The 13,074-nt window shown below is 38.5% G+C and overlaps 1 protein-coding gene across 2 annotated transcripts in view; it reads right to left on the bottom strand.

Annotated features, from left to right (window-relative positions):
• Positions 1 to 3,622: 3,622 nt before the first annotated feature.
• XPOT (exportin for tRNA) overlaps positions 3,623 to 13,074 on the bottom strand; it is a 57,021-nt gene continuing 47,569 nt past the window's right edge. For both annotated transcript variants that reach the window (XM_006073571.4, XM_006073570.4), the window contains exons 22-25: positions 12,808 to 12,855; positions 8,462 to 8,533; positions 6,104 to 6,160; positions 3,623 to 3,732 (exon numbers count right to left, since the gene is read on the bottom strand). In XM_006073571.4, the coding sequence (XP_006073633.1) occupies positions 3,706 to 3,732; positions 6,104 to 6,160; positions 8,462 to 8,533; positions 12,808 to 12,855 (204 nt within the window). In that variant the 3' untranslated portion in view covers positions 3,623 to 3,705. The remainder of the gene's footprint in view (positions 3,733 to 6,103; positions 6,161 to 8,461; positions 8,534 to 12,807; positions 12,856 to 13,074) is intronic.

The raw sequence follows: 13,074 nt of genomic DNA, 5'->3' as shown, positions 1-13,074 counted from the left end.
ACCCCCTGGAGAAGGAAATGGCACCACACTCCAGTATTCTTGGCTGGGAAAATCCCATGGACAGAAGAACCTGTCTGGCTACAGTCCATGGAGTCACAGAGTCAGACACGACTCAGCAACTAACACTTAAGTCCTTAAGCGTGTTTTTATCATATATCATAGGTACAAAATGGAGATAACAAAAGTCCACTATAATGTTACAAAGGAATTTACATTATTAAACTTTTAAACAATGTTTAATGATGGAATCATTCTAACAATGGTCTATTCACTGCTTACAATTCCCACTAATTTTAGTTCACCCCTATCTAATGCCAAGGAGAAGGCCTTGAGTCCAAGTTCCTTATAACAGTATAACCTACATCTCAAAGTTGAATGGGAGAAAATGTGATTAGCTGAAGGCCTTGATTCAAAATGTTTACTGTATTGAGGAACACTGAAATACTTTTTCTGGAAGATCAAGCCGTTTGTGAAGCATTTAATGTTAGTATTTAAGATTTAAATAAACTGTTAGGCCCAAAACTATACCAGGCCTCATAAAACTTGTAGTTCCATAGTTAAGACATACAAATCCCTGTCTTCTTGCCTCAGTGAGGCTTTGTTAAGGTGAGATTCACCCTTGAGACAATTATTGGGGTGTTTGCTTTTGGAGGCTATTATACAATACAGGTAAGGCAATTTATGATGAAAGTTTCCTAATTGCTATGGCACCCCCTAAGTGAAGTGCTCTAGACAACTTCAAGGAAGTTAAGTGTGAATTATTACACATGATTAGATACCATGATGGAGAAGGCAATGGCACCCCACTCCAGTACTCTTGCCTGGAGTCCCATGGACAGAGGAGCCTGGTAGGCTGCAGTCCATGGAGTCGCTAGGAGTCTGACAGGAGTAAGCGACTTCACTCTCACACATTGGAGAAGGAAATGGCAACCCACACCAGTGTTCTTGCTTGGAGAATCCCAGGGACGGAGGAGCCTGGTGGGAGGCTGTCTCTGGGGTTGCACGGAGTCGGACACGACTAGAGTGACTTAGCAGCAGTAGCAGCAGCAGGTACCATGAAGTTTTAATCTCTATTATAGATTCTTAATGCCCGTTTTGATTTCTCTTAGCTCTGAACACTTGTGAATCTTCTGAAGGGCTTTAAAGAGCCAGGAAGGAAGGAGGAGGTGTCACCTTTACATGTATGGAATAAACAGTGCAGTAACAATGGCTACTCGAGGCTTGCCAGGTGGCTCAGTGGTAAACAATCTGCCTGCCAAGCAGGAGACTTGGATTCAATCCCTAGGTCAGGAAGATCCTCTGGAAAAGGAAATGGCCACCCACTCCAGTATTCTTGCCTGGAATATCCCATGGACAGAGAAGCCCAGCAGGTTACAAAAGAGTATATAAAATAGCATGGGGGATGCTTGGGGCTGGTGCACTGGGACGACCCAGAGGGATGGAATGGGGAGGGAGGAGGGAGGAGGGTTCAGGATGGGGAACACATGTATACCTGTGGTGGATTCATTTGATATTTGGCAAAACTAATACAATTATGTAAAGTTTAAAAATAAAATTAAATTAAATTAAAAAAAAAAATAGCATGGGGTCACAAGAGAGTCAGACACCACCTAGTGACTAAACAATAGTTCTTATCAATAAGCAGATGCTGCAGTAAGCTTTTTTCATGTTTAACTTACTGAATTCTTAGTTATAAAGTAGTTACCATTATTTCCCTCATTTTAAAGATGGGTAACTGGGGCAGAGAGAACTTGTCAAAGGTTTTAAAACCAATTACTGGCATAACTGCTATCTGAACCTACTGAATCTGGATCCCAAGCCTGTCTAAGCTTTTAACTACTATGCTATGCAATTCAGTATACTCTGAACAATCAGTTCAAAGATAGTATCCACAGGGGATTGGCTCCAGGACCCTCAGATACCAAAATCCTTGGATGCTCATTTCTTATATAAAATAGCATAGTATTTGCATGTAATCCATGCACATCCTCCCACATACTTTAAATGATCTCTAGCTTACAATACCTAATGCAATGTAAATGCTATATAAATAGTTCTCAAGTACAGCAAATTCAAGTTTTGATTTTTCAAACCTTCTGGAAATTGTTTTTTCCAAGTATTTTTGATCTAAGGTTGGTTGAATCCATGGATGTGGAACCTGCACATACAGAGGGCTGACTGTATAATATACATCTCATTGATCTGTTTTTACAATTAACTGTTAACTTAGTTTAGCACCTTTATTCTATGTTAGGAAAATGTTTAAAATCGTTTCTGGAATTAACCCCAGGAGAATATGTAAAATTAAGGATACAATTTTAGGGAATTTAGAAGACCACTGAAGCCCATCCATGAAACCTCTAGGGACCACATGGGCCAAAGGTTAAAAAAAAACCCTTAACCACCCTAAAACCTTACTTGGGAGTTTGGAATTTAAACTTAAATGATGACTATAGTAATTCTGCTGCTCAGTTTTGTCCATCCTTTCTTAATTTTCCAATAGTACTACTGGTCTTATCGTCTTGGTTTCTTGCATGAAAGTGAAAGCGTTAATCACTCAGTTGTGTCCGACTCCTTGCAGCCCCATGGATTGTAGCCCACCACGCTCCTCTGTCCATGGAATTCTCCAGGCAAGAATACTAGAGTGGGTAGCAATTCCCTTCTCCAGGGGATCTTTCCCACCCAGGGATTGAACCCAGGTCTCCCGAACTGCAGGCAGACTCTTTACTGTCTGAGCCACCAGGGAAGGTTTCTTGCATAGTTATGAATAAAAATGGGGGAAGGCAGGGGAACTAAACCGGCAGCTACTACTTATAAGCATTATAAACACAAAGGTATATTGTGCCCTAAGTAAATCCAGTTAAGATGGAAAATATTAATTTTTAATTCTATCAACATATGCATACAGGCTTTTTGTAGTGCATTTGAAAAAAGATTCTAAATTGCTTAATAGAACAAAGTAGGATATACTCTTTTAGGAGCACAATTAAATCATCCAAACACTCATACAGTATGTGCAGTCCCTTAAATGGGAAATCAAGGCGAGATGAAAAAGTAAGGCTCAAGTATTTAAAATAATTCCAAAAGACTTGATATATTTCCCTATGTAAAATTTATTTGCTTTTTTTAATAAAAAATGTATAACACCAGCACCTACTCTTCAATCAGTTAATTTATGAAACCATTCTGTTTTGTAGAATACACATTGGCATTGAAACAGTTTAAGGAAATGTAATAGCTATCTACAAAAAAGTTAATTTTGATTTTATTCCCCCTACTTTTTTATGAGTCTGCACACATAAATGAAAGTTTATGAGTCTGCACACATAAAACAAAAATTTAAATTTTCAAACATTTTATATTCAGTAATGAAAAAGAAGTACACTGTTTTCTTGCTATGGTCTTTATAAAGGACTTAAAACTTTCAAGTTAAAAAAAAAAGGTACTAGGATAACTCTGCTGTATCTTACAACAGCATTTTTATATAGAACGATTTAATTGGCATGCAACTTCTCTATGTTGTCACATACCTGTAATTTAGGGGAAGTTACACCCATTTTAGAGAAAAAAATCCCAATACATATACTGCAATAAGCTCAAAGCAATGTTAAAAAGACCAGTGTGAACAGCACACAAAAAATTGTTTATTTATAAATTATTAACTGGAATTCTTGATCATGAAGTAGGCACGGGGAGATCTAGTCCTCAGGGCTTTGCTCTCTGGAAGAACACCTGTAAATAAGGTATTGGTTCATTTAGTACTGATGTCAGATGATTATCACCTTTTACCTGAAGAAGGGCTCCATGTTACTGGGTGCTAGTCACTATTCTAAAACATTTCATATACTCCATAAATCACACATAATACAAGCCAAAAACTGTCTCTTCTGGACAACTTGGTAAGTCTAGAGATAACTAATGTTGCCATTACTCAATTGGGAAACTAGTGAAAATATGGTGCTCCCTCCAGTGCTATGAGAGTCAAGCAGTGAGAGGGGAACATGCTCTTGACAATGGTTTGCTACTGGCACTACTGTCAAAGTTAATGGGAGGAAATTAAATTCTGAGGAAGAAACAAACAAGTCAAAGCTAAAGATAGCAGGTGTTATCCCTTGACTATTTATTTGATTATAAAAAAATACTTCCAATTTAACATCTAAGACTATGAATATATAGGCTAGAGGCTGCGCTAAGCACTGGCTCAATATTACTCCCGTCCATAGTTGGGTTCATGTTAAGTAAGCACCAGAGAGTAAACAGAAGGCAGTAAACTCATTATGGATAACGACCACATTCGTCATTATATCTGTAACACCTAGTAGATCAGACATTCACATAATAATTATTAACTATCTATTGACTAAGTGGAGAGAAAAGAATCATCACTATATAAGCAAAACATAGAGGCCACGATTAAGGTTAGCCTTGAAGAATGGGTAGAATTCCTAAAGGGAAAGAGTGCTAATAAGGCAAAATATCTGAAGAACAGCAGGAATAGTAAGGGATATTCCTGCAAGAGAAAACAAAAAGGTAGTCTTGAGCTCAGAATCTGGGGGGAAAAAAAAAAAAAGGCACCTAAATGCCAAATTAAAGAATTTGTTACTGTTTAGTCAACAATTAAGCCTATGAAGATCATGAAGAAGAGGAATGAATTTCAGAAAACTTTTCAATGTTTTCAAATGGATCAACTTGGATAGAACAAGGGAAGGGAAATCAGAGTGAGAGAACAGAAGCCGACACCAGAGTGGCAGCACGGGAGACAGAAAACAAGTGAGACAGTGAGGAGCAAACAATCGGCAAGATCTAAGGATTAATCAGACAGGAACAGAGGAGGCTCAAAAGAAGGAACTTCATTTTTTTTTCCAACTAGAAGAATAATGCCATAGAGAAGCTGCGCTTGGGAGGAAGACTATAAATGCTGTTGGGATGAATATACTTGGAGCACAAGCCTCCTACAGTGTACCTAGACCTGCTGGAACAGATACCTCTAACAGAGTTACAATTTATTTTTAGTCCTTTAATCCAGTGTGATGATCAGTTACTTAACAGAGGTTACTTCCACAGGTACTTTTTATGGGGAACTGGGAAAGGGGAGGGTTCCCAATGATAAACAGTAACGCTCTTCTCACAAACTCTTTGGTCAGTTTAAGCTGACAAACTATTAATAGGGGAAAAATTGGCAAGGGAAGATGGTAGAACCAAAGTTGAAGGGCAGCACACTTATTTATCAGTGAAGTCCCTTGACTTGAATGCCTTTGGCAAAAGGACCAGGGAGCCATTAAGTTACTTATCACTAAGAAATTTAGCACGTGCTTTACCCTAAATTTGTTGAAGATAATTAATAAAGAACAGTTCCTCAAGCTGTCACACTATAACTTTAATTCCAGACCATGAGCTCCCTGTGGGCAGGGAAAGTCACTCATACCGGTATCTGCAGCAGTTAGGACAGTATGTGTTACATAACAAGGCAGTCACAGAGTGCTGACTGAGTGACTAGCTGGGTGAGGGCAAGAAAGCTGTTTCATGGATTTAACTGTAGAAATGAATACCAAATGAATACTTGGAGGTTGGTTTGGTTAATTCAGTGGTTTTATGACTATAAAAAGAGCCTTCATGGCCAAATCTGAGGATTCTACTTTTTGTCCATTTTGCAAATTTGGAAGTTTCAAGATAGGATATAACCAAGTAACTCATACTTCTGTTTCTTTATTTTTAGTTCCTTACTTTCAACTCAATATGGGTAGCTGTTCTTAAATATTACTTGCTTTCCCAATTCTCTAGTTCCTATTTAGTTACATCACAAAACTGTAAAAGGAAATGACATTTTTGTATCAACATGGTCAGGCATATACAATTCAGTGTGCTTATCTTACTCTAACCTTTCGTAGGAGCTCAGCTGAAAGGGCCTTCACATAAAACTGGAATGTAGTAATAGTTATTAATTGTGGATTCTTAGAAGCAGATTTTAGAGCAAAGAGATTCCCAAATATGTAACTATGTGACTGTTGGTCAAACTACAGTATGATACAGTATGCTGTAGTATGTACTGACTCTGAAACATCACCTAATTGTATGAAAATATGTAAGTCTTCCAAATACCTACCTTTAAGTAGTTTTTAAAAACTTTAGCATCAGGCTGCTGAAGCGCTTGACAAAACTCCTGAGGGGCCAGGAGGGGAGGAGAGATAAAAGAATGAGTCATTTGTATTATTCATCAAAATTCAAAACCACAATATTCTTTTAAAATTGTGATAATAAAATCATAAAACTGACCATCTTAACCACATATACAGGACAGCACTGTTAACTATATGCACTGTCATGCACCAGATCTCAAGAATTTTTCATCTTGCAAAACTAAAACTCCACACCCATTGAACAAGTCCCCGTTCCCCCTTTCTCCCCAGCCCCCACCCCCAGCCACCAACATTCTACCTTCTGTTTCTAAGAGTTTGACCACTTTAGATACTTCATTTAAGTGGAATAATGCAATATCTGTTTTTGTGATTGGCTTATTTCATTTAGCATAATGTCCTCATGGTTCATCCATGTTGTAGCATATGACAAAATTTCCCTTTTTGTTTTAAAGGCTGAACCATATCTGTTCTATGTATACACCACATTTGGCTTATCCATTCACCCGTCAACAGACATTCAGGTTGCTTCACATCTCCAGTATTCATATTATAATTTATCAAAATTAACCTGAACAGTTCCTCACCAAAAAGGTTATAAGACATTTTCAAATGTAATACTTTTCAGACAGGCTGTTTTCACGTTGGAGAACATGGATGTTCTGGGGAAGATAGACTTGCCTCAGAAGCATGAGTGGGACAAAAATTACATGGCTATGGCTGTTCTCATCTAGTAAAAGGGTAATTGTGAGGAGCCAGACCAAATGAAAAAGAGAAAATTCTCTTCAATAGAATTGTGCAAGAAGCACAGTCAGATGGCATATGAGAAAAGGGAAAACTGGGAATCATTATCTTTTACAAGCAAATTATTAGATAGAAATATAATAACTTTGCTTCATTTAGTAATCTAGGAAACTATTTGAGCTATTCAAAATTGAGTGGTATATTTCTGTTTCTGATGCATTAAGATCATAAGTAATTAGTAACATACTGTTTTTATAAAATATTAATTTACTTATGTAACAAATGGTAAATGAGAAAATTAATATCCAAGTTAAAGATATGTTATAAAATTAGAGATCATAAATTCATTGAAAATTAATTTTGTAAGTACTCTTATGTGAGGTCTGTCTTTCATTCAGTTTTTTCAGTGCCTCTTAAAAAACAGCATTATAAAATACTATTGATGAAGAAACAATCCTTAGAATCTATACAAGACATCCTAACTCTAGTTTCAATCGGGATTTTGATACCTCATTAGAACTATGTGCTATTGCACAAGAGGTCTGGATACCTAGATGCTCAGAAAACAACTGAATGCCATCATAAAAATGACTGTGCTGCTCACCTCAAAATATGATTTCAAATTCACAAGCTAAGCACAGGTGAGCTTGGCCTGTGTAAAGTTAACCACCGGGCACAAACCTTCAGACCATGCGTTCATGTGCCACAGCCCCCGCTGGCAGGCTGGGGGAGCCTATTAGACCACTTTCAGAATGTTTTAAAAAATACTGTTAAAATACATGGGGTTACAAAGCAAACTAATGATAATGAATTATGCTTAGGAAATATATTTGTGGCAGATATATTCTGCTATATATCAGAATAATAAGACTTACTGACTTAGATAAGTGGCTACTTCAAGATCTCTGGAACAATGTAATGTGATATAAAAATATCTGTGATTCCTATGAGTGACAAAGTCACAGGCAATGTGAATACTACTATGATCTGTCACCCACACAATGGTAGGAAATTAAATTTCTGTTAGATAGAAAAGAAAAAGACATTTTTTCCCCCATTCAATTTCACAGACCCTCTGATGTTTGGACTTTGGCTATCCTATGTGTATTAAGTCAAGGTGAATGTAATAGTTCTGGCTTTCTTTTTTCTTTTAAAGCCTTTTTATTGATTTTGTTACAATTATGATTATGTTTTGGTCTTTTGGTCAAGAGGTATGTGGGATCTTCCTGACCAGGAATGGAACCTGTACCCCCTGCACCAGAAGGTGAAGTCTTAACCACTGGACCACCAGGGAACTTCCAGATTTGGCTTTCTCCAATCAAAATTTAAATTGAATTACAGTGGCTCAGTGGCAAACAATCCACCTGCCAGCAGGAGATGCAGGTTCAATCCCTGGGTTGGGAAGATCCCTTGGAGAAGGAAATGGCAACCCACTCCAGTATTCTTGCCTAGGAAATCCCATGGAGAGAGGAGCCTTGTGGGCTTCAATCCACGGGATCACAAACAATCGGACATGACTTAGGGACTAAACAACAACTTCTTTAATTAAGATTAAGAGGAAAATCTGCTATGACAGCTCTTACCTGAATTATCTCTGGAGCTACTTGCAAGGAAGGCAGGTATTCCTGTTGAAGGTACTGAACACATTCTGGGCCCTGAAAATTAAATTGGAACAATATATGAATACTCTAAATACAATATGGTATTGTGATTAAGAACACAGATTCTAAAGCCAGACTGCTTTGAAGCCTGGCTCTAGCTAACTTCTAGTAACTTGGGTAGGTTACTTAATCTCCCTGAGCCTCAGTTTCTGAAAAAATGGAGTTATTGTGAGGGTTGGATGAGTTAACAAACGTAAAGCTGCTAGAATAACACTTAGCACTCAGGACACATTAACATTACGCAGTATTATGCAGTGCTAGAGACTAAACAAATATTCTTCTAAATGCAAGAGATCACAAAACCAGAGTCTGACTCACAGGACTGAAAAAGAAAGCAAAGAGAGGTGCTCCCAATCTACCAGAGTGGACTACAGGCATGCTGGGGGAAGCCTGCGGGTAGTGCCAGGAAAATTAACATCTTTAGAAATGAAAATACAAGCAGGAAATAACAAAATGCTACATAGGAGATAATAGCAATAAAAGCACACCTCCTCCTTCTGTTCAATAAACTAGGAAACAGGAATTTAGTAGCCAGGTGAGGAAACTAAGACACAGGAAGATAAGGTGATTTGTCCAGTTTGCTGTTAATTAAGTCTGTACTAAATACTAAATAAAGAGCACGTCATTTGGTATCTTAAACCATTGTCCTTCGTTGCCAACTGCTAGTACTTCTAGATGCTAAAACTTTCGGAAAGTTATCTGGCTTTTTAAGGGTAAACTTGGCAGAGGGAGGGGAGAAGAGTTCCACAGACTTACCCCTAATCTCTGCCCCTTCTCAACACTTACAAAGAACTTAGGACACAGTTTGAGAACGGCTATCTTACAGCACTCTGTTGCTGAGACAGTGGCCTCAACCAAATACAATAAATTCAATACTCAGAAAACAAACAAACAAAATCTCTACTAATTTCATCTTCAAACATGAATCTAACTTAAATGTTTTAATATGTTGATTACTCCAACCTAGTGCAACTGAAAGGATGCTATCAAAACAAAAGCAATCCAACTCTCTTCAATGTACTTCTCCCTGCATTAATATCTGGATTTCCTGTTAACATTATTGCTCCTGAATCAAAGGCTTTCTTTATGTTTCCTTATCCACCTTGACTCCTGACCCACTAGCCCGATCAATCCAGGTCACAATTTAATGATCCTTCTAAGGAAACTTGTTCCTGAGAGGAGATAATACTGGACTGTTTGTGCAAGTTTCTCATATCACTTCTACTTTCCTTCTCACTTCTTTATTCTACTACTCTCCGGTACTAAATGCCCATTCACTGCTCATCACTGCATATAAATCCACTGTTATCACTTAAAAATGGAGTATAGTTTTGTTTTTTTTTTTAACGAAGAAACATAAACTTTGACCTCTAGAGGATATCAGTCAGGTAAATAAATGAGAAAATAGAAAAATGAAGTAAATAATTTTCAAATATAATGTTCAGATCAGATCAGATCAGTCACTCAGTTGTGTCCGACTCTTTGCGACCCCATGAATCACAGCACGCCAGGCCTCCCTGTCCATCACCAACTCCCGAAGTTCACCCAGACTCACATCCATCGAGCCAGTGATGCCATCCAGCCATCTCATCCTCTGTCGTCCCCTTCTCCTCCTGCCCCCAATCCCTCCCAGCATCAGAGTCTTTTCCAGTGAGTCAACTCTTCGCCTGAGGTGGCCAAAGTACTGGAGTTTCAGCTTTAGCATCATTCCTTCCAAAGAAATCCCAGGGCTGATCTCCTTTAGAATGGACTGGTTGGATCTCCTTGCAGTCCAAGGGACTCTCCAACACCTTCTCCAACACCACAGTTCAAAAGCATCAATTCTTCGGCTCTCAGCCTTCTTCACAGTCCAACTCTCACATCCATACATGACCACTGGAAAAACCATAGCCTTGACTAGACAAACCTTTGTTGGCAAAGTAATGTCTCTGCTTTTGAATATGCTTCTAGGTTGGTCATAACTTTCCTTCCAAGGACTAAGCGCCTTTTAATTTCATATAAATATAATGTTCCACTTGATTCAATTCTGTGTGTGTTTAAATAACAACTCTGAGGACAAGATAAACACTTCCAAATTGTAAATATCATTCTTCCTGTTTGTTATTCCTCGTTCTCCTTGACTCTCTAGCATCCAAAATGTTAACCAGTCTTCTCTTTCATGACTCTAGTCCCCTAACTTTCATACCTTTGGCCCTACTTCTAGCTTTCTGCTGACTCTTGCTTTAGCCAAAGTTCTTTCTGTCCTGGTCTAAGGTCTCATTCATTTCTACTACTCCATCTTAAACTACATCCTGAGAACTCCAAAACTAGTATTTAGTTCTAACTTCTTTTGACCCACATTTCTAAGTGTTCTGTGTACATTTTTTCTACCTAGCTATTCTAAATTACAATCACTGCCTATTAACTTCCCAACTTTTCACATGTAACACATACCTAGTCCCAATTTGGTTTTTAGCTATTCTACCCCTATACTTTGCCAACAAAGGTCCGTCTAGTCAAGGCTATGGTTTTTCCAGTGGTCATGTATGAATGTGCGAGTTGGACTGTGAAGAAAGCTGAGTGCTGAAGAATTGATGCTTTGAACTGTGGTGTTGGAGAGTCCCTTGGACTGCAAGGAGATCCAACCAGTCCATTCTAAAGGAGATCAGCCCTGGGATTTCTTTGGAAGGAATGATGCTAAAGCTGAAACTCCAGTACTTTGGCCACCTCAGGCGAAGAGTTGACTCACTGGAAAAGACTCTGATGCTGGGAGGGATTGGGGGCAGGAGGAGAAGGGGACGACAGAGGATGAGATGGCTGGATGGCATCACTGACTCGATGGACGTGAGTCTGAGTGAACTCTGGGAGTTGGTGATGGACAGGGAGGCCTGGCGTGCTGCGATTCATAGGGTCGCAAAGAGTCGAACACGACTGAGCAACTGAACTGAACTGAACCCCTATACTTTAGTTAAACAGTATAACATTATTTTTCACTAAGTCTACACTGAACACCTGATCTGTCTTCCTACACCTGTCACAGTATCTTTGCCCAGAGTGCCAGCTCCTCCTGGTCAGTCTAATGAATCCACAGTTATTTCATAGTCTATAAAAAAACCGAAAAATACTTCCTCTTTTCAGTACTGACTTATATACTGCCTGGGCAGATCTGCTCATTCATCTTTAGTCCCACTATGTTCCATTTAATACAAATGGATTAATTTACTGTACCTCTATTAAAGTACTTACTTAACACATCCAATTGAGTTTTTAAGTATTGGTCTCCCCGATTCTAAGTGAAAGTTGCTTAGTCGTGTCCGACTCTTTGCGACCTCATGGATAGCCCATGGAATTCTCCAGGCCAGAATACTGGAGTGAGTAGCTGTTCCCTTCTCCAGGGGATCTTCCCAACCCAGGTCTCCCACATTGCAGGTGGATTCTTTACCAGCTGAGCTACCAGGGAAGCCCGATTCTAAGCTCCACAAATATTGGGGCACTTTTTATTCATGTTTATACAGGATCCTTGCTGCCCCAAACACAGAGCCCTTCCTCCCTAGCACGTAATATGTGTAGAGAAAATGCTGGATTGAAAACTCTTCAAGTCTCTCTTGGAATCAAAAATTCAAGTTCAGACAAGGGAGTGGGATGTACGGAGACTCTGAACAAAACCTCATGTGTTTATTTTGGGTGGTTGAGGGAAGCTGCTGCTCACTAGATGACTTCAGCTATGCAGGACTGCTAGTCATGTGCTGGCATCCTGGCTTTGAGAAGTCGGAGACAGAAATCTTTGTTTTAAAAAAAAAAGGACCTGATTTTCAAATGCTGGCAATTAGTTCCCTAGTTAAAAACACTATATAAAGCAAACAACACACCAACTAGATTCAGCCCAGAATCACTTATGATTTATACAAATTGTTAGGTTAACAAGGGGACTACAAACTTCTGAAGTAGTGAAGTGCTCTAACCAATCGGTAACACTAAGAAGTTGGACAAATCTGTGAGGAACCTACCAGATAGTGAAACCTGGGATTGTGAAATTCTGTTTAAGATTTTTCTTATTGTTTGTCAAACCAAACAAATATACATTTTAACTTTCTGGTTATCCCAAATGTGAAAGACAATAAAGGATGCTACTACTTTTGTTTGACCCCACCCTCACATCCAAGATAGTCGAAAGCGAAGTTAATCAATTTTCATAAAAGATAGTTTTCAAGAACAAGACATACTCAATTAAAACTATAAAAAATAAACATGCAAGCTGAAAGTAAGGGAGCAAGAAGTACAAAGCTTACCCGTTTGAGATGAATTGTTTTCAGTGTCACTGCACACTCAGATAAAGCCTATGAAAAGCAAGTTTAAGAAATTTAATATAGTCAATTCTTAAATACTGAACCTACATTTCTTTCCCTTGCCACTGTTCACTAACATTTACTGCTAAAGAAAAGATGGAGAAAGGAATGGTAACAGACAAGCAAAAGAAACAAATGAGTTAGACAGAAAAATACAAAAATACTGTCTTAATGTAGTGCATTATAATTAAGAAATCAAGCTTTTACTTG

This window comes from Bubalus bubalis, chromosome 4 (assembly GCF_019923935.1).
Source record: "Bubalus bubalis isolate 160015118507 breed Murrah chromosome 4, NDDB_SH_1, whole genome shotgun sequence".
Classification (NCBI taxonomy): domain Eukaryota; kingdom Metazoa; phylum Chordata; class Mammalia; order Artiodactyla; family Bovidae; genus Bubalus; species Bubalus bubalis.
Note: the sequence above shows the minus strand (reverse complement) of the source record. Positions and strands in the feature narration are given on the sequence as shown.